We start from the raw sequence: 22,129 nt of genomic DNA on the forward strand, positions 1-22,129 counted from the left end.
TCGTCTACTGACTTTTGTAATGTACTAACATTATCACGTAATTCCATAACTAAAGCCATCCATTCCGGTGTCGACTCCCTATGGGGTGACATCACCATTACCGGCAATTGCTCTGCCTCCACACCAACATCGTCCTCATACATGTCGACACACACGTACCGACACACAGCAGCCACACAGGGAATGCTCTAATCGAAGACAGGACCCCCTTAGCCCTTTGGGGAGACAGAGGGAGAGTTTGCCAGCACACACCAAAAGCGCTATAAATGTATATAAACAACCCTAAAAGGTGTTGTTTTTGTTATAAGCGCTTTTAATATATAAATATCGCCAATTTATGCCCCCCTTCTCTTTGTTACCCTGTTTCTGTAGTGCAGTGCAGGGGAGAGTCCTGGGAGCCTTCCTCACAGCGGAGCTGAGCAGGAAAATGGCGCTGAGTGCTGAGGAGAATAAGCTCCGCCCCTTTTCCGGCGGGCTTTTCTCCCGGGTTTTGAGAAATCTGGCCTGGGTTAAATACATACATATAGCCTTAATGGCTATATGTGATGTATTCTTTGCCACTAAAGGTATTTAATATTGCTGCCCAGGGCGCCCCCAGCAGCGCCCTGCACCCTCCGTGACTGGTCAGTGAGAAGTGTGTAGCAACAATGGCGCACAGCTGCCGTGCTGTGCGCTACCTTCATGAAGACTGAAGAGTCTTCTGCCGCCTGTTTCCGGACCTCCGATCTTCAGCATCTGTAAGGGGGGTCGGCGGCGCGGCTCCGGGACGAACCCCAGGATGACCTGTGTTCCGACTCCCTCTGAAGCTATGTCCAGTAGCCTAAGACTCCAAACCATCCTGCACGCAGGTGAGTTGAAAATCTCTCCCCTAAGTCCCTCGATGCAGTGAGCCTGTTGCCAGCAGGACTCACTGAGATTTAAAACCTAAAAAAAACTTTTTCTAAGCAGCTCTTTAGGAGAGCCACCTAGATTGCACCCTGCTCGGACGGGCACAAAAACCTAACTGAGGCTTGGAGGAGGGTCATGGGGGGAGGAGCCAGTACACACCATGTGATCCTAAAAGCTTTCTTTAGATGTGCCCTGTCTCCTGCGGAGCCGCTATCCCCATGGTCCTGACGGAGTCCCCAGCATCCACTAGGACGTTAGAGAAATAACAATAGAACCATCATTAGCCAGGTCTGTAGCTGTAGTACCCGGTGTTGCTGTCTCACGCCAACTTCCCATTTCTGTCTGTCATCTCTATCCCTCCTCCCCCCCCCATCTGTCTTACTCATCTCTGCCTTGTCCTCCTCTTGGTCTCATGCTTTCTCATCTCTGTCTCTTTGTCATCTCTCCCCTCATCTCTGTAACACTCCATTCCAAGTCTTAAATTCTCTCATCTCTGTACTACTACCATTTCAACTCCGAACAAATGCAGGAGGGAACAGTCGGTCTCTCTCATCTATGTCCCTCATAGCCCAGTCTGTCTCTTTCTCATTGTTTTTCCTCCTTACCATCTCTCTTCCTCACATGTGCCCCCTTAACACAGTCTGTCTCTCATCTTTGTCCTGTTCCCTTCGTATCTCTGTGCCTCCAAAGCCAAAGGGCACAGACAGAAGGGAAAGGGGTTCTCATCTCTGTCCCCACCCCATTGGTTACTCTTTCTCTCAGTGCTGTCCCTCTTGCCCCAGTCTATTACTTTGTCATCTCTCCTTTCCTTTACTGTGCCTGTGCTATACTAACACAGAAGCTGGTTATATAGTAGACAAGGTAATCGTTTCCTTACATAATAATAAAAAAAGATGCACGTCATTTTTTTTGTAGCACAAAAAACAGTGAGAAAAATATAATAAACGTAGCTTTTTATTCAAGTACAGTCATAAAATGTTTGAAACATAAATTAAAGACGAAAGTGATATACAGGTAAAGGAATCTTACTTTTCGCTGGTTTGTAAATGACGTAGGTAATTAGATAATAAATTATGGATCTCCTTGGAGTATTCATTTTCGGTTTCTAATATATTTTGTAGCACCTGCATCAAGTAAAATATTCTTATTAATAAAATGTGCAGTACAAACATACCACAAGGATCATTACACACTCACTCATACAAAATTAATGAGCGCAATACAACACAAATACATTTAGTTGCTAGCTATGAATTTGATAGTGCTTCTGTAGTAGTAAAAATCACCATTAAAAATTTGAAGACATTAATCCCCAAGAAATTACATGCCAACAGCAAGCGTATGACTACTAGCAAAAAAAATCAAGGCTGTGCATGAAAAATAGCGATCAGAACAGACTTCACAACATTATGCAGACTCAACATTGTTATACTATGGACTTCCTGTGCTGAACATATTTGGGACTGCAAGACAAAAAAGGTCCACATAGGCTGAATGGTATGGTAAAGTGAAAATGAGTACATTTCACATCCCTTAATCTGTGTACGTCCTGGTGACGTGGCCTACAGAAAACATTACCCCTGATGATGAGCACTCGGACCAATTAGTACATACAAAATCATAAGAGATTTCTGCACCAAGATGCTCATTCTTCCCTGTGCACTGCTTACTGACTGGGCAGCGCGGACAGGAAGCCTTGACGTTGTATTATGTGAGCAGACTGCAGACTGTTCATTTTTCCTGAATGCTCCCATTCATTTCAAATGACACAGAAGGGGGAATAAGACCATTTTTTGTTAGATTTTGAGAGTTCATTCACTGCAGAGGACATAACTGTTGACCTCCACACTTAATCGGCTCTAATCTACTGAACCTGTGTGCCTCTGAAACGTCACACAGCAGAGAGCTGGACAAGGCACGGATGTCATGGGTTATTTGACTAAAATACTGTACATAGTAGGAGTTGTGGACATAGAGGGGAAAAATTGAGCTCTCAGCCATAGAACACAAATGATACTGCACAAATCTCTTTTATGGGGAAAAAAAACACAAAAAAACTGTATTAACATAAAAAGTGAAATCTCCTGAAGACAGAAAGTAAAAAGCAATCAATGTACACGACACATTGGCACAAACACAGAATAGTAATGTCGTTTGTTTTCTCTTCTCTGCCACAACTGGAAACCATAAAAAAGGAGGTTCTGCAACTCCCTGGGTTTGTGGGAGATCTTAAATTTTCTATTAACGGATAGTATAAAGCCCACTTAGGACAGTACCAGAATTGGCAGGCTAACACACACGTATATACATACATATATAGTAATACTAAAATGCCACAAGTTGGGAGCATAGCAATATTGCAGCAGCAAAAATAATTGTAATACTAAATGAAAGATGGAAAACAAGGGTAGATCCTTATTAGATGGAGATCACAACCATTTAGTATTACAATTTTTTTTGGTCAAATACATAGTCCAATCAAAAAAGAACATTCATATTCAAAACAAATACCAATCCGTAATATGAACAAGATTGGTGCAAACATTATTTGTCAGCAAAATAAACCACATATTCACGACAAAAACAATAAACATAACCCCACATAAACCCAACCAACTACTACTAGTAAAGCAAGCAATATGCATATTGGAAGGACACACATACTGAGTAACAGTGAGTAGTGCTCACACAATTCATCAGTGTACAGTAAATGTAAGTCACCTCTCTTGCACCTCTCTTCAGTATTAACCCTTTGCATGGAATGCGGGCACTGCGAACGCTCAATGAAGACCCCATGACACTGCAACCAAAATTCATTAGCCTTCCCATCTCACTGGTGCGCTTGAGGAAATGACGAGCAGTAAAACAGAGCCTTGCTGTTGAAGCACTGGATAAACATCCCATGCCAAAGAGGCTATGAATGGCAAAGAAACCACAGCTAAGACATCCCAGTGTACAAACCAGGGACAGGAGGATTCTCTCAGACAGTTCACCATTCTTTCACACAGGACTTTGTCAAATGAAAGCAACAAGCAGATTCTAGCATACTTACATGACAGGGATAGACTCCTTATTTATGATACTTGCCACAGAACTGTAGGAGTGCAAAGTCGCCCAAGATGGCTGTGCTCAAGAGAAAAAGAGAGCCATCCTGACACACAAAGGGAGTTTGTTGATACTGAAGTTGATCCTGCATCAAAAATTGTATGTGGAGGATTGTAATGGAATTGCCGAAACTTGAGGCACTGAGATCAAACCTGTGTTGTAACCTAACCAACCACATCAACTTTAAGAAGCCTTGTGATCGAAGACAAATGAAGGCCACTGGGGCAGATGTATTAAGCCTGGAGAAGGCATAAGGAAGTGATAAAGCGGTGATAAGTGCAAGGTGATAACGCACCAGCCAGTCAGCTCCTGTCAATTTACATATTGGAGCCGATTGGCTGGTGCATTTATCACCTTGCACTTATCACTGGTTTATCGCTTCCTTATGCCTTCTCCAAGTTAATACATCTGCCCCATTGTCTGGTCTGGCCAAATAGTTCCATTACACTAATTTCCTAATCATCCACTTGAATGAACCAAGAAAGATAAATATAGTTCGGTTTTAACATAAAGCGGTTTAGAAGTTAAGTGTTACATACATCTGACCTCACCATATTTTTAATATAGTTCCTAAAACAAACGGTGGAAAACTGCTGAGACTATAGTCACTGGTTCAGCCTCCGTCTGAATCATGCATTTCTGTATAGCCAATCAACAAGCAGATACAACTGTCTGCTGTAATAGGACATCCTGCTGCAGAGAGCAAAATGAACCTATCAAAATATAAACACTTCAGTTATGATCATTACATTACTCAGCTCAAAAACACACATATTCCGATATATTAATATTAAATAGTGTCACTTAAACCTTTTCTAAAAAAAAATACGAACATTTTGTCCTCTGCCGCAGGTAAAAAAGTTTGGGCACCTCTAGCTAAACAAGCAAAACACTGGTTACTTAACACATTGGATTTTTTTTTTTTTTAAATAAAAATAGTTACCTAGTCTCCCACAGGAGTAGACTATGCACTGTTCCAGTTAATTCATTCATACTTTTCTATAACAGCCTCAAAACTTGTTTGACTCATTGGGATTTAAATTAAACTAGTGTAATTCCAGGGCAAAATAATAACATCAGGATGTTGCGTCTACTTCTCTATCTTGGAACCCCTTAAGTTACTGGTTGAGGACAAAAAAAGATCACAGATTTTTCCCAAACAGTGTAAAAGCTATCTGAACAGTTTAAGTTAAAATTTCCACAGATAGAGAAACTAATGGAAGTGAAGTGGAATTTTTCAAGAAACGATCGCAGCACCCATGTCAGTGTTGTCGTATTACCGACCTGTGGAAAGGTTTAGGGGTATATGCAATTGCGGTCGAATTCCCGAAAATGTCGAAAAACGGGACATTTTCGCCCCCCCAAAAAATCAACAATGCAATTCAGTACTTTTCGTCAAAAACGGACTTTCCAAATTCGACTTTTTGAAATTCGACATTTGTCAAATTCGACATTTCTGCAATGGCACAAATGCGGCATTTCGAAAAAAGTATATTCAATTGAAGATTGTAAATTCGACAACAGTGCTTTTAAACAGTAAATTCGTCATTTTCAATCCGCCACACTTTGCTGGTGGAATCTAATAATTTTTTTTAAAAACATGTTTTTTCTGTGGGTTTTTTTATTGGTAATAGCATATCTATTTATATTAGAAGGGACTAGGTACTTGGTTTGTCTATTTAGGAGGCACAAGTATTTTTTATATATTTTTAAAAATATATATATATTTTCTTTATGGAATGGGTTAAAAATCAGAAAAAAAAATGCGTGGGGTCCCCCCTCCTAAGCATAACCAGTCTCGAGCCGGTCCTGGTTGTAAAAATACGGGGGGGGGAAATGACAGGGGATCCCCCGTATTTTTTGAACCAGCACCGGGCTCCACTAGCTGGGGAGATAATGCCACAGCCGGGGGACACTTTGATTTCGGTCCCTGCGGCCGTGCCATTAAAACCCCAACTAGTCACCCCTGGCCAGGGTACCCTGGAGGAGTGGGGACCCCTGCAATCAAGGGGTCCCCCCCCTCCAGCCACCCAAGGGCCAGGGGTGAAGCCCGAGGCTGTCCCCCCCATCCATGGGCTGCGGATGGGAGGCTGATAGCCTTTTGTGAAATGAAAGAATATTGTTTTTTGCAGCAGAACTACAAGTCCCAGCAAGCCTCCCCCGCAAGCTGGTACTTGGAGAACCACAAGTACCAGCATGCGGGGGTAAAATGGGCCCGCTGGTACCTGTAGTTCTACTGCAAAAAAAATACCCAAATAAAAACAGGACACAGACACCGTGAAAGTATAACTTTATTACATACATGCCGACACACATACTTACCTATGTTGACACGCCGACTGTGGCCACGTCTCCAATGTCGACGTCCGGGGTACATGAAAATAAAATTATACTCACCTGATCCAGTGTCCGGTTCTTTTATTGTAATCCACGTACTTGGCAAAACAAAAAAACGCATTTACCCGATCCACACGTACTGAAAATGACCTCACCGCTGACCGCAAAGTTCCCACCACTGAAGATAATGGAGGGGGCTGTGCGATGCGCGTCTGACAGCTCCGACGCGCATACAGCCAATCAGGAGAGTGCCACGAAGTGGCGCTTCCTGATTGGCTGAAGGGACCTTCTGTGACAGCAGTCACGGGGGGTCTCTGCATTCGGGGAAAGGAGTCCCATGTGTAAACACGTGTATACATGTGTATTTCAATGTGTTGTGACAAGAACACTGGGATAGTGTTTGAGGGCAGGTATATTTGTCCCAGGTTCTTGTCTTACATGTTTTAGAAAATGTTAACTTCTAGGAAAAATGCTTTTTGTTTTGTCTGAACCTTTTCAGTTTGCTGTAAAAGCTGGGTAAAGGCTCTGAGAGAGAGATAAGGCGAGTTCTAGACATTGGGCCCAGTTCGGGTCTTTGGCCTCACAGAGGGCTAATCAGGGTTTCAGCTGTGTAAGAGTGATATAGTGCTTCTAACCTGATTAGTATGGGCAGACTGCCTGGGAAGGCTGAGGGATCTGTGTGTGAGAGACACGCTTTCTGATGCAAGTAAGCTATACAGTATGTACTGAAGAACTCTGTGTTTTGTTTAGTGACAGTTAGGAACATCTTATGTTTAGTTAGTGCCGGACAGGCAAGGTATTTTTATTTTGGGGTTTGTTTTATTTTCTGTTTCAATAAAACTGGCCGGGGTCAGTTGTACCAGAAACTGGACTTGTGTTGTTCCTCAGCTGCTGCGTGCGGCCATATTCCCCAGGAAAAGGCGCCTTGCACCCCTACAGTGTTACAACTTGGTGGAGAATGCGAGCAGGCCGTTCTGCGCATAAGTGAAAGCAGCAGCTTTGTGAGGCCTGCAGAAAACGGTGGTTTATGCAGATACAGCCCAGTGTGAAGTTACTGAGACTCACCCCTGAGGGTTTGATATATGTCCTGGGTGAAAGCAGCTGCAAAGCCGCCTGAAAAATCTGTTGACATGGAGGATCTGCTTAAAGCCTTGCTGCAAGCTACAGCGGCTCAGCAGGAGGCCAACCGACAGCAGCAGGTGGCAATGGAGGAAAATTGGAGACTACAGCGTCAGGATAGAGAGGCCTTAGCAGAAGTGGTGCAGAGACTTGCAGCTCGGGTTGGAGATGTGGCCGTCAGTGCTCCAACCAGCTCTAGTTCTATACGGGCCAGTCACTTCCTGCAGAAAATGACAGAGGCTGATGATGTGGAGGCCTATCTGACCACGTTTGAAAGGACTGCCGAGCGTGAGAACTGGCCGAAAGCACAGTGGGCCAGTCTGCTGGCACCTTTCCTGTCAGGTGAGCCCCAAAAAGCTTACTTTGATTTAAGCCCTGCTGAGGCTCGGGACTATGATAAGCTAAAGACTGAGATCCTGACCCGCCTGGGAGTCACGCTGTCAGTACGAGCGCAACGGGTGCACCGTTGGCTGTACGCCATGGAGAAGCCTCCGCGCTCCCAGATGCACGACCTTATTCAGCTAACAAAAAAATGGCTGCAGCCAGAGACATTAACTGGTCCCCAGATGGTGGAAAGAGTCGTCATGGACCGCTACTTGAGATCTTTGCCCATGGTCCTGCGCAAGTGGGTGAGCCATGGAAACCCGGGTACTGCTGACCAATTAGTGGACATGGTAGAGAGGTATTTGGCAGCAGAAGAACTACTGATGACCACCCAGCAACCCATAGATCCTCGACAGCGCCCTTCAGTAAAGACTGGTAAGACTGTTCCGTGGGAAAACGTTGCTGGGCGGTTAAGAGAACGCAAGGCTGGAGAGACTGTAAACACTGGCCCTGGAAACAGGCCAATGGGGCTAGAACGGTCTATGCTGCCCAAATGGGTTGGTAATCGTGTGGTTAAATGTTTTAGGTGTGGTATGCCAGGTCATGTTATTGCCAATTGCCCAGTCACGCAAGAACCCATGCAATGTGATGCTGCCTTTGAATGTCGCAGAATGTCTTTCTTTGCTAGGTTAGCCTGTACTGTGGTACCTTCACCTGAGCTGGAAAAACAAATGTGTGATGTGTTCTTAGAAGGTAACCGGGTAGAGGCCTTGCTAGATTCAGGAAGTTTAGTTACCCTCGTGAAAGCTGGGTTAGTGAACCCCTTAAAGGTCCAGCAAATACCTATTGGGGTAACTTGCATACATGGGGATACCCAATATTATGCCACTGCTGAGGTGAATATAGAAACTTGTTGTGGGTCAGCAATGGTTAAAGTGGGACTGGTCCCTACCTTGGTGCATGAGGCCATAATAGGGAGGGATTTTCCTCATTTTTGGAAACTGTGGGAATCACGGTTATCAACAGATGTGAGAAGTAAAAAGCCAGTTGATAATACCGGTGATTTTTTGGATGTACGTGGGTCTTCGGAACTTTCTGGCCCTTTGCCTTTTGCTAGTTTGGCTGGGGAAGTGACAGATGGGGAGTCCAGTGAGGACCCTCTTGCCGGGAACAGAGACATAGTAGTTAGAACTGAAAGCGTGCCTGACCTGGAGGTAAAGAAGGATCTGTTTGCGTCTGAACAGTTAAAGGATCCTACCTTAATAAAGGCTAGAGAGAATGTTAAGGTTGTTAATGGGGAACCTGTGGTACCAGGTGACAGGGTTACGTATCCCCACATGGCCATCTGTAATGAGCTCTTGTACCACATTGTCAAAAGGGGTGAGGATGTGGTGGAACAGCTGGTAGTTCCCCAGCCTTATCGGAGAACGGTACTAGATTTAGCTCATAGTCACGTTACCGCAGGACATTTAGGGGCAGAAAAAACCACTGAAAGAGTTTTACAAAGGTTCTTTTGGCCAGGGGTTTATAAAGAAGTGTCTGAATATTGTTCTTCCTGTCCTGAATGCCAGTATCATGCCCCTAGACCCCATTTCAGGAGCCCACTAGTTCCCATGCCTATTATAGAGGTCCCGTTTGACAGAATAGCCATGGATCTCGTGGGGCCCTTGTTAAAGTCTGCTCGGGGCCATCAGTATATCCTGGTAATTATGGACTATGCCACTCGATATCCTGAGGCTGTCCCTTTACGCACTATCACAACCAAGGCGATAGCTAGGGAGCTGGTGCAGGTATTTAGTAGAGTGGGAATACCAAAAGAAATTTTGACTGACCAAGGTACTCCATTTATGTCAAGGATCATGAAAGAATTGTGCAAGTTATTTAAGGTCACTCACCTCAGGACGTCCATCTACCATCCCCAAACTGACGGGTTGGTGGAAAGGTTTAATAAAACATTAAAAAGTATGTTAAAAAAGGTTGTTGAGAGAGATGGGAAAAACTGGGATTGTTTGTTGCCCTACTTGTTAATGGCCATCAGAGAAGTTCCTCAGTCCTCTACGGGGTTTTCTCCATTTGATTTGTTGTATGGTAGACACCCCAGAGGGCTGTTGGATGTTGCCAAAGAGACGTGGGAAGGACAGCCCACTCCTTATAGAAGCGTTATTGAGCATGTAACACAAATGCAGGATAGGATTGCAGCCGTGGTACCTGTTGTCAGAGAGCACATGGAACAGGCCCAAAGTGCTCAACAGAGGGTCTATAACCGGAGTGCCAAGATACGGGAATTTGCTCCTGGAGATAGAGTTCTTGTTTTGGTACCCACTGTGGAAAGCAAATTCCTAGCTAAATGGCAGGGTCCATTTGAGATTAGGGAAAAAGTGAATGAGGTTAATTACAAAGTATACCAGCCGGGAAAGAGAAAACCCGAACAGATCTACCATGTTAACTTAATCAAACCCTGGAAAGATAGGTTGTCTCTGTCAGCGGAGCCTTGCCCTTCGGTGTCTTCACCCCGGTTGCTTCCCGCAGTGAAGGTGTCAGAGACATTATCAGCTGATCAGAACAATCAGGTTAAAGAATTTCTCATCCAAAATAGGGAGGTATTTTCAGAGCTGCCTGGCCGAACGACCATAATAAAACATGACATTGTCACAGAACCAGGGGTCAGGGTTCATTTAAAGCCATATAGGATTCCTGAAGCTCAGCGAGAAGCTATTTCTAAGGAAGTTAAAACCATGTTAGAACTTGGAGTCATAGAGGAGTCTAACAGTGAGTGGTCCAGTCCCATAGTGCTCATCCCGAAGCCCGACGGTAGCATACGCTTCTGTAATGACTTTCGTAAGTTAAATGAGGTGTCCAAGTTTGACGCATACCCCATGCCCCGTGTGGATGAGCTTGTAGAAAGGCTGGGAACAGCCAGGTTTCTCACCACATTGGACCTGACCAAAGGTTACTGGCAAATACCTTTATCTGATAGCGCCAAAGAAAAAACAGCCTTTTCGGTTCCGGAGGGGCTGTACCAGTATAAGATGTTACCCTTTGGGTTGCATGGGGCTCCAGCAACCTTTCAACGGGCGATGGATAAAATTTTGAGGCCCCATAGAAAATATGCAGCTGCCTATTTGGATGATGTGGTAATTCACAGTACAGACTGGGGGTCACATTTGGTTAAAGTACAAGCAGTACTGGACTCAATCAGAGAGGCAGGGTTAACTGCTAACCCAAAGAAGTGCTGCCTCGCAATGGAGGAGGTCAAATACTTGGGCTTCACCATAGGCAGAGGTCTGATTAGGCCCCAATTGAATAAAGTTGATGCTATTCAAAACTGGCCTCGTCCAGTGAATAAAAAACAGGTAAGGGCTTTTTTGGGAATTACTGGGTACTATAGACGGTTTATTCCTAATTTTGCGACCACAGCGGTGCCGTTGTCAGACCTTACCAAAGGGAAGCAGTCAAATGTGGTGAAATGGAACCCTGATGCAGAAAAGGCGTTCCAAGCGTTAAAAGTGGCTTTGTGTTCACAACCGGTGTTGATAACACCAGATTTTTCAAAAGAATTTGTGGTACAGACAGATGCCTCAGAGGTAGGGATAGGTGCTGTGCTGTCCCAAACCAGAGATGGGGACGAACACCCTATCATTTATTTGAGTAGGAAACTCAATGAGCATGAAAAAAGGTATGCCATTGTGGAAAAGGAGGCTTTGGCCATTAAGTGGGCACTAGATACCTTGAGATATTACCTCTTGGGTAGACAATTCAGACTAGTGACAGACCATGCCCCTTTAAAATGGATGTATGTAAATAGAGGCAAGAATGCTCGTGTAACTAGATGGTTTCTAGCGTTGCAGGACTTTAAGTTTACTGTCGAACATAGACCGGGAACACAATTGGCCAACGCAGATGCATTGTCTCGCATCTTCTGTTTGGGGGCTACAAGTGTTCCGGCCCCTAGGTCGAAACAGGGGAGGGGGATATGTGACAAGAACACTGGGATAGTGTTTGAGGGCAGGTATATTTGTCCCAGGTTCTTGTCTTACATGTTTTAGAAAATGTTAACTTCTAGGAAAAATGCTTTTTGTTTTGTCTGAACCTTTTCAGTTTGCTGTAAAAGCTGGGTAAAGGCTCTGAGAGAGAGATAAGGCGAGTTCTAGACATTGGGCCCAGTTCGGGTCTTTGGCCTCACAGAGGGCTAATCAGGGTTTTAGCTGTGTAAGAGTGATATAGTGCTTCTAACCTGATTAGTATGGGCAGACTGCCTGGGAAGGCTGAGGGATCTGTGTGTGAGAGACACGCTTTCTGATGCAAGTAAGCTATACAGTATGTACTGAAGAACTCTGTGTTTTGTTTAGTGACAGTTAGGAACATCTTATGTTTAGTTAGTGCCGGACAGGCAAGGTATTTTTATTTTGGGGTTTGTTTTATTTTCTGTTTCAATAAAACTGGCCGGGGTCAGTTGTACCAGAAACTGGACTTGTGTTGTTCCTCAGCTGCTGCGTGCGGCCATATTCCCCAGGAAAAGGCGCCTTGCACCCCTACAGTGTTACAGTGTATATTTGTATTACAATTTATTATGAATGCTGAAGTAAAGTTATTCCTTCTCATGTGCTGGTCGCTCTGTTAATGAAGCTCTAGGTCAGCCGTGACAAGATGGTCTCGAATCCTCACGAGGAGTCAGAGTGTTTATTCTTTTCCTGCCGTGGATAGAATAAAGTGAAAGTCAACCCCTGGTCTGCACGGGGCCCCGTCACAAAGGATCGTATACAGGAAGCTAAGTGATATTTTAATTATATGCTTTGATGATATTTGCATTACATATGTATGGGGGAGTGCTTGTATTCAGAAATGGTCGGTTACCTTGTTATCCGATATGATTACCCTGGGGAGAAATGGGATATTCCTTTGGTCTTATCTAGAATATTGCAGCTTGCTGCCGTGCGACTACAAGAGGTATGCACTGACTCAGAGAAATCCTGGAGTATCTTCCCTATGAAGGGATAATCTGGTTTGGGGATGGCTTGCTTAAGTTGATCTAGGCAGATACCACTGATAAGTCTACCTTCTTGTGCTATGTTCCCTCACAACGGTTGGTGACACATTTTTGTGGGATGCAGTCCTTTCGAACGGTTGGATACCGTTTTTATTTCCCTTCTTTGTAGGTAGAGGAAGGTGAAAAGGTAAGAGGTCTGCAGTCTTTTCAACTTCACAGAGAAGCCCACTCTGGTGGGAACTTGCCTAATACTCTTCAGTCAGTCCTGGAATTGACTAGACACAGTGACTTAAGAATAAGAATAGAGTCCAAAGGGGGACATACTCGAGTTTTCCAGATGATTCCCCTCACTGATTTTTCAAGTAAGCCAAAAGGACATGGTCCGGCTGTCCCTGTCACAAAAAAGAAGAAGCTGTTATTCAAGCTTTTTCGTGCTTCTGAGCCCGGACAGCTCGGTCAGAACAATCCTGAAAGGATTTCTACTTAGGAAGTTGACCTGCAAGATGGAATCTCTCAGGGCAGGGATCTCCAGCCTGTAAAAGAAGTAAGAGGGTGTAAATGCGGTTTCATCCGCATTACGCTTACCTGGGTTTGCTATTCAGGATTGTCATTGTCATTTCACTGGAGTGATGGTAGTATGTTGGTTTGCCTTCAATAGTAACAGCCATTATTATTCTGTACTGAGACGCTCTCCTGACTACGGCGAGGTCTAGAAACAAGTGGTACGAATCGTTGTTTCTCTCTGACAGCTCTTCAACACAGCGAATCACTGTTGATCCCAACGACGCAGAGGTCGGAGTTGGGAATAAGATTAGATACTGAACTGTTGAGAGTTTGTTTTTTCCTGTGGAAAGAGATTTGAGGATCCAGAGGCGGATCAGGTTTGCAACAGTGTAAACCCATCAATACATTCCGTTGATGAAGAAGATGGTTGCGGCCTATGCAGCCATTCGGGGAGCAGGACAAATCCCAGAGTGGTTTTTGTGGACCAGTTGGACATGTGGTCCGGGTATCACCTGCACATGCACCGGAAAATAATCCTAGTTTTCAGGACCAGGATCTCTCTCCTGTGGTGACTGCACAGTTCTCACCTCCTAGAGCAGAGGCGGCCAAAACGTCGACCGCGATCTACCGGTAGATCGCGATCCAAGTGAAACTTGCTGCCTCTGCCCGGAGCGTTCCCAATGATGCATTGCGCGGGAGATGTCATGACGTCAGCCGCGCACCCGCCAAATGCGCGATTGGGAACGCGATGTGAGGAGACTGTGCGCCTGCTGGATCTGGGTTGATCCAGTCAGCGCCAGTAGCAGCAGGACAGCAGCAGCGGCAGGAAGCGGGAGCAGGATCCAGCCAGCGGAGAGACAGTGAGACCGCCAGCGGGGATCCAGCCAGCTAAAGTAAGTATATCTGGCATTGTGGGGGCATATGTGGCACTGTGGGCACATGGCACTGTGGGGGCATATGTGGCACTGTGGGGGCATATGTGGCACTGTGGGGGCATATGTGGCACTGTGGGCACATGGCACTGTGGGGGTATATGTGGCACTGTGGGGGCATATCTGGCACTGTGGGGGCATGGCGCTGCGGGGTATATCTGGCACTGTGGGGGCATATCTGGTCCTGTGGGCACATGGCACTTTGGGGGCATATGTGGCACTGTGGGGGCGTATGTGGCACTGTGGGGGCGTATGTGGCACTGTGGGGGCATGTGTGTTTCTGGCACTGTGGGGGCATATCTGGCACTGTGGGGGCATATCTGGCACTGTGGGGGCATATCTGGCACTGTGGGGGCATCTGTGTATCTGGCACTATGGGGGCATATGTGTATCTGGTACTGTGGAGGCATATGTGTATCTGGCACTGTGCGGGCATATCTGGTACTGTGGGGGCATATGTGTATCTGGCAATGTGGGGGCATATGTGTTTGAGGTTTTTACCTGTGGGGGCCAATGAGTGATTTCGTGCGAGACAGTCATAACACCCAGTGCAGCAAGGACACGCCCTTTTTGTAATACAACGCCCCCTTTTTGTTATACCACACCCCCTTTGTCCCGCATGAGTAGATCACAAAAGCTTTTCAGTTTTCAAAGATCACCGACTCCAAAAGTCTGGCCACCCCTGTCCTAGAGGGAAGAAGGTTCGGGATCCAGGATTAGATCCTGGTGTCCATGGATACAAGTCTTTTCTAGGGGAAATGGTCAAGGGAAGCTTGTCTGCAATAAACATTCTTGATTTAAGAGCTATTTACAACGGAATATCTTTTCGCGATCTGCCCGTCTTAATTCTGTCGGACGACTTAACAGCAGTGGCGAAAGTAAGCCACTAGGGCGGAACGAGGAGCAAAGCGGCAATGGCTGAAGCCGAAAAAGTTTTCCGCTGGACGGAAAGGCATGTAAACGCTCTATTAGCGGTCTTCTTTCCGGGTGTAGACAACGGAGAAATAGTCTTCCTCAGCAAACACGATCTCCATCCAGGAGAGGGGGGGTCTTCGTCAAGAAGTTTCACAGAAGTGACAAGTCTTTGGGGAATTCCTCAATTAGACATGATGGCGTCTCGCCTCAACAAGAAACTTCAAGGATATTGTTCCAGGTCAAGGGACACTCAGGCAATAGCAGTGGACGCCATCGCGATACCATGGAGGTTTCAGTCGGTCTATGTGTTCCCTCCACTTTCACTCTTTCCGAAGGTGATAAGCATAAGAAGAACAAAGGGTTCACGCGATCCTCTTTGTTCCGGTCTAGCCAAGGAGGGCTTGGTATCCAGATCTTCAAGACTTTCTCATAGAAGATCCCTGGCCTCTTCCTCTACGAGAGGACCTGTTACAGCAAGGACCGGGCGTGTATCCAGTTTTACCGCGGCTGCATTTGACGGCATGGCGGTTGAACGCCATATCCTAGCCGAAGGGGTATTTCCGGCGAAGTCATTCCCACATTGCTTCAGGCTAGGAAAGGAGTAACGGCGAAGCTTTACCACCGTATTTGGAGGAAGTATGTGCCTTGGTGTGAACCCAAGAAGGCTCCTACGGCAGAATTTCAGTTGGGTCGTTTTCTCCGTTTTTTGCTAGCAAAGGATGCAGGTCTAATGTTAGGCTCCATTACAGTGCAGATTTCGGCCTCATCAATTTTCTTTCAAAATTAATTGGCCGCCTTTCCGGAAGTTCAGACTTTTGTGAAAAGAGTGCTGCGCATCCAACCTCCATTGTGCCCCCAGTGGCACCATGGGACCTTAACGTGGTGTTGCAGTTTCCTATGTCACACTGGTTGGAACCTTTACGAGAGGTGGAGTTAAAATTTCTCGCTTGGAAAGTGGTCATGCGATTGGCCTTGGCGTCCGCAAGGAGGGTGCTGGATTTAGCGGCTTTGTCTCTCAAGAGCCCTATTTGATCTTCCAGGTGGATAGAATTGAGAACTCAGCAACAATTTCTGCCAGAAGTGGTTTCCGCGTTTCACAGGAACCAGCCTATTGTGGTACCTGTGACTACTTAAGTCTTGGCTGATTCGAAGTCTCTCGATGTAGTCAGAGCTTTGCATTTTTTTGTGTCGCCAGAACGGCTCGGATTGGAGAAACAGAAGTTCTGTTTATCCTGTATGCTCCCAACAAAATTGGGGCCCCTGCTTCTAAGCAGATTGTTACACGCTGAATCTGTGATACAATTCGGCATGCTCTTTCTACGGCTGGATTGCCGTTACAGAAGTGGTGAAGGCCCATTCTACCAGGCAGGTGGGCTCTTCTTGGGCGGATGGCCGAGGAGTCTCGGCGGTTCAAAATTGCAGAGCAGCTACTTGGTCGGGTTCAAAACTTTGCACAGTTCTACGAGTTTGATACCATGGCTGATGAGGACCTCATGTTTGCTCAATCGTTGCTGCAGGGTCGTCCGCACTCTCCCGCCCGGTCTGGAGCTTTGGTATAAACCCCATGGTCCTTTTGGAGTTCCCAGCATCCTCTAGGACGTATGAGAAAATAAGATTTTAAACCTACCGGTAAATCTTTTTCTCGTAGTCCGTAGAGGATGCTGGGGACTCCGTAAGGACCATGGGGATAGACGGGCTCCGCAGGAGACATGGGCACTTTAAGAAAGAACTTTAGGTATGGGTGTGCACTGGCTCCTCCCTCTATGCCCCTCCTCCAGACCCTAGTTAGAGAAACTGTGCCCAGAGGAGACGGACAGTACGAGGAAAGGACCATGGGGATTATACCAAAGCTCCCAAACGGGCGGGAGAGTGCGGATGACTCTGCAGCACCGAGTGAGCAAACAGGAGGTCCTCCTCAGCCAGGGTATCAAACTTATAGAATTTTGCAAAGGTGTTTGAACCCGACAAAGTAGCAGCTCGGCACAGCTGTAGTGCCGAGACCCCACGGGCAGCCGCCCAAGAAGAGCCCACCTTCCTAGTGGAATGGGCCTTGACCGATTTTGGTAACGGCAATTCAGCCGTAGAATGAGCCTGCTGAATCGTGTTACAGATCCAGCGAGCAATAGTCTGCTTTGAAGCAGGAGCGCCAACCTTGTTGGCTGCATACAGGACAAACAGTGCTTCTGTTTTTCTGACTCTAGCCGTTCTGGCCACGTAAATTTTCAAAGCCCTGACCACATCAAGGGACTCGGAATCCTACAAGTCTCGCGTAGTCACAGGCACCACAATAGGTTGGTTCATATGAAAAGATGACACCACCTTAGGCAAAAATTGAGGACGGGTCCGCAATTCCGCTCTATCCATATGGAAAACCAGATAGGGGCTTTTATGAGAAAAAGCCGCCAATTCCGACACTCGCCTAGCCGAAGCCAAGGCTAACAACATGACCACCTTCCAAGTGAGATATTTTAACTCCACCATTTTAAGTGGTTCAAACCAGTGCGACTTAAGGAAACTCAACACCACATTAAGGTCCCGAGGCGCCACTGGAGGTACAAAAGGAGGCTGAATATGCAGCACTCCCTTCACAAAAAAAAGAACAAAATTGGGCGCTAATGTTTTAATCAAACGCTAGCCGCACGTTCCTGGGGCCTGGTTCTTATGCCACCAATTAAATATAACAAGAAAGAACAAAAAAACTTTGGAACTGCGCTTAGCATTTAATTATAGCTTTTTATTCTTTACCACAATAAAATATAAAAATATATAAAAATGTATATAATTATACAATTACCGGCCGGATTTCTTTATAATATACAAATCAAGACATAAAACATTTAATGTATCCAAAATATGCATCTATTGCACATAGAGAAATTTTTCTCCTAAAAACATGTATTTAAATCTTTATGCACATGAGGGAACTCCACTAATTGAGAGGAACTGCCTTTGTAACTCCTATAACTTCGCAGGCGTCCCTGCAATGTGGGATATCTCGTAAACTGTCCGTTTAATTATGTGAGGGAAAGAAATTGGTACGTTGTTACCTCAGTCACTCTTTATGTGCTGTCCCAAAGATCACAGGTACCAGCACAATATTTGTTGGACAGATCTTATATACTGTATCCTTCCTTTTGGCAACGGAGTATCTCAGCAGTCTCTACAAACAATGTAGGGGAGTACAGGTGTCAGAGTGTCCATATATCAGCACAACGACATTCTCAATGCGGTTATATCAAGCTGATAATGCAATCCTCCCTCTAGCCCCAGGTGCCGCATCTGCCTCTAATTGAGATGTAAATAAACTCAGATCAGGGAGCGTACTCCTTATTCCCCCTTAGCACTGGGGTCCGGGTATCCGGGTGCTGAGTATAGCAATAAAGTGGAGACAGCAGGCGCTTCCTGGAAAAGTTAAATTAGCCGGCCGGCTATAAACTCACTCGTTCACATACGCGTTTCTCCGCCTTCATGTGTCCTCGGCGGCTTCCTCAGTGTGTATGGGAAAGTGAAGGAAACGGCCCAGATGGAATTCTTCCGTAGGAGCATTCCTGGCCTCACACCAAGAAACATACTTTCGCCATATACGGTGATAATGTTTAGCTGTCACGTCCTTCCTAGCCTTTATCAGAGTAGGAATGACCTCATCCGGAATGCCCTTTGCCGCTAGGATCCGGCGTTCAACCGCCATGCCGTCAAACGCAGCCGCGGTAAGTCTTGGAACAGACAGGGCCCCTGTTGCAACAGGTCCTGCCTTAGAGGAAAAGGCCACGGATCTTCTGTGAGCATCTCCTGCAGATCCGGATACCAGGCCCTTCGCGGCCAATCTGGAACAATGAGAATTGTCTGTACTCCTCTTTTTCTTATTATTCTCAACACCTTTGGGATGAGAGGAAGAGGAGGAAACACATAAACCGACTGGAACACCCACGGTGTCACTAGGGCGTCCACCGCTACCGCCTGAGGGTCTCTTGACCTGGCGCAATACCTCTGTAGCTTTTTGTTGAGGCGTCATCATGTCTATCTGGGGCAGTCCCCACTGACTTGCAATCTGTGCAAAGACTTCCTGATGAAGTCACCACTCTCCTGGATGCAGGTCGTGTCTGCTGAGGAAGTCTGCTTCCCAGTTGTCCACTCCCGGAATGAACACTGCTGACAGTGCGCTTACATGATTTTCCGCCCAGCGAAGAATCCTGGTGGCTTCCGCCATTGCCACTCTGCTCCTTGTGCCGCCTTGGCGGTTTACATGAGCCACTGCGGTGATGTTGTCTGACTGAATCAGAACTGGTAGGTCGCGAAGTAAGGTCTCCGCTTGACGAAGGGCATTGTATATGGCCCTCAGCTCCAGGACGTTGATGTGAAGACAAGTCTCTTGACTTGTCCAAAGTCCTTGGAAGTTTCTTCCGTGTGACTGCTCCCCAACCTCGGAGGCTCACGTCCGTGGTCATCAGAACCCAGTCCTGAATGCCGAACCTGTGGCCCTCTAGAAGGTGAGCACACTGTAGCCACCACAGGAGAGATACCCTGGCCCTGGGGGACAGGGCGATCAACTGATGAATCTGTAGATGTGACCCGGACCACTTGTCCAGTAGGTCCCATTGGAAGGTCCTCGCATGGAACCTGCCGAAGGGAATGGCCTCATACAATGCCACCATCTTTCCCAGGACTCGAGTGCAGTGATGCACTGACACCTGTTTTGGCTTCAATAGGTTCCTGACTAGGGTCATGAGTTCCTGAGCCTTTTCTATCGGAAGATAAACCCTTTTCTGGTCCGTATCCAGAATCATGCCCAAGAAGGTCAGACGAGTCGTAGGAACCAACTGCGACTTCGAAATATTGAGAATCCAGCCGTGTTGCTGTAACACTTTCAGTGAAAGTGACACGCTGCTCAGCAACTGCTCTCTTGATCTCGCTTTTATGAGGAGATCGTCCAAGTACGGGATAATTGTGACACCCTGCTTGCGCAGGAGCACCATTATTTCCGCCATTACCTTGGTGAAAATCCTCGGGCCCGTGGAAAGCCCAAACGGCAACGTCTGAAATTGGTAATGACAATCCTGTACCGCAAATCTCAGGTACGCCTGATGAGGTGGATATATGGGAACATGAAGGTATGCATCCTTTATGTCCAGGGATACCATAAAATCCCCCCCTGCCAGGCTGGCGATGACCGCTCTGAGCGATTCCATTTTGAACTTGAACCTTTTCAAGTATAGGTTCAGGGATTTTAAATTTAAAATGGGTCTCGTTTCGGGACTACAAACAGGGTTGAGTAATATCCCCTCCCTTGTTGAAGCAGGGGAACCTTGACCACCACCTGTTGAAGATACAATTTGTGAATTGCATTTAACACTAACTCCCTTTCTGGGGGAGAAGCCGGCAGGGCCGATTTGAAGAACCGGCGAGGAGGCACCTCTTCGAATTCCAGCTTGTAACCCTGAGAAACAATTTCTATTGCCCAGGGATCCACCTGTGAGTGAACCCAAATGTGGCTGAAAACTCGAAGACGTGCCCCCACTGGGGCGGACTCCCTTAGCGGAGCCCCAGCGTCATGCGGTGGATTTTGTAGAGGCCGGGGAGGACTTCTGTTCCTGGGAACTAGCTGTGTTGTGCAGCTTTTTCCCTCTGCCCTTACCTCTGGCAAGAAAGGACGCACCTCGTACTTTCTGGTTTCTCTGTGACCGAAAGGACTACATTTGATAATGTGGCGCTTTCTTAGACTGTGAAGGAATATAAGGCAAAAAATTGGATTTACCAGCTGTAGCTGTGGAGACCAGGTCCGAGAGACCTTCTCCAAACAATTTCTCACCCTTTTAAGGTAAAACCTCCATATGCCTTTTTGAGTCGGCATCACGTGTCCATAGGACTCGTCTAGCAGAAATCGACATAGCGTTGACTCTAGAACCCAGTAAACCAATGTCTCTTTGAGCATCTCTCATATATAAGACAGCATATTTTATATGTCCTAGGGTCAATAAGATGGTATCCTTATCCAGGGTCTCAATCTCCGCTGATAAGGTATCTGTCCACACTGCTACAGCGCTACAAACCCAAGCCAACGCAATAGCCGGTCTGAGTAAAATACCAGAATGAGTGTAAATGGACTTCAAAATAACCTTCTGCTTGTGATCAGCAGGATCCCTGAGGGTAGCCGTATCTTGGGATGGCAGCGCTACCTTTTTGGATAAGCGTGTCAACGCTTTGTCCACCCTAAGGGAGGATTCCCACGGTATCCTGTCCTTTGCCGGGAAAGGATACGCCATAAGAATCCTTTTGGGAATCTGCAGTTTTTTGTCTGGAGATTCCCACGCTATTTCACACAACTCGTTCAGCTCATGAGAAGGGGGAAAGGTTACCTCATGTTTCTTTCCCTTATACATGTGTACCCTCGTGTCAGGGACAGGGGGTTCCTCCGTGATATGCAAAACATCTTTTATTGCAATAATCATATATTGAATACATTTAGCCAATTTTGGCTGTAACTTTGCATCATCGTAGTCGACACTGGAGTCAGAATCCGTGTCGGTATCTGTGTCTACTATTTGGGATAGTGGGCGCTTTTGAGACCCCGAAGGTCCCTGCGACATAGGGACAGACATGGGTTGACTCCCTGGCTGTTCCCTAGCCTCAGCTTTGTCTAATCTTTTGTGCAATAAATTCACATTAGCACTTAAAACATTCCACATATCCATCCAGTCAGGTGTCGGCGTTGTCGACGGAGACACCACATTCATTTGCTCCACCTCCTCCCTAGGAGAGCCTTCTACCTCAGACATGTCGACACACGCGTACCGACACACCACACATACAGGGAATCCTCTTATCTGAAGACAGTTCCCCCACAAGGCCCTTTGGAGAGACAGAGAGAGAGTATGCCAGCACACACCCAGCGCTAATGACCCAGGAAAAAACACAATATGTTTACCCAGATAGCGCTGTAATCTGTATATTGCGCCAATTATGTGCCCCCCCCCTCTTCTTTAAAACCCTCGTTCACCGTGGATAAGCAGGGGAGAGCCCA

The 22,129-nt window shown here is 46.4% G+C and overlaps 1 protein-coding gene across 4 annotated transcripts in view; it reads right to left on the bottom strand.

Annotated features, from left to right (window-relative positions):
- ARHGEF7 (Rho guanine nucleotide exchange factor 7) overlaps positions 1-22,129 on the bottom strand; it is a 379,118-nt gene that overhangs the window by 123,445 nt on the left and 233,544 nt on the right. For all 4 annotated transcript variants that reach the window (XM_063953160.1, XM_063953162.1, XM_063953161.1 and 1 more), the window contains exon 7: positions 1,918-2,012. In XM_063953160.1, the coding sequence (XP_063809230.1) occupies positions 1,918-2,012 (95 nt within the window). The remainder of the gene's footprint in view (positions 1-1,917; positions 2,013-22,129) is intronic.

This window comes from Pseudophryne corroboree, chromosome 2 (genome assembly GCF_028390025.1).
Source record: "Pseudophryne corroboree isolate aPseCor3 chromosome 2, aPseCor3.hap2, whole genome shotgun sequence".
Classification (NCBI taxonomy): Eukaryota; Metazoa; Chordata; class Amphibia; order Anura; family Myobatrachidae; genus Pseudophryne; species Pseudophryne corroboree.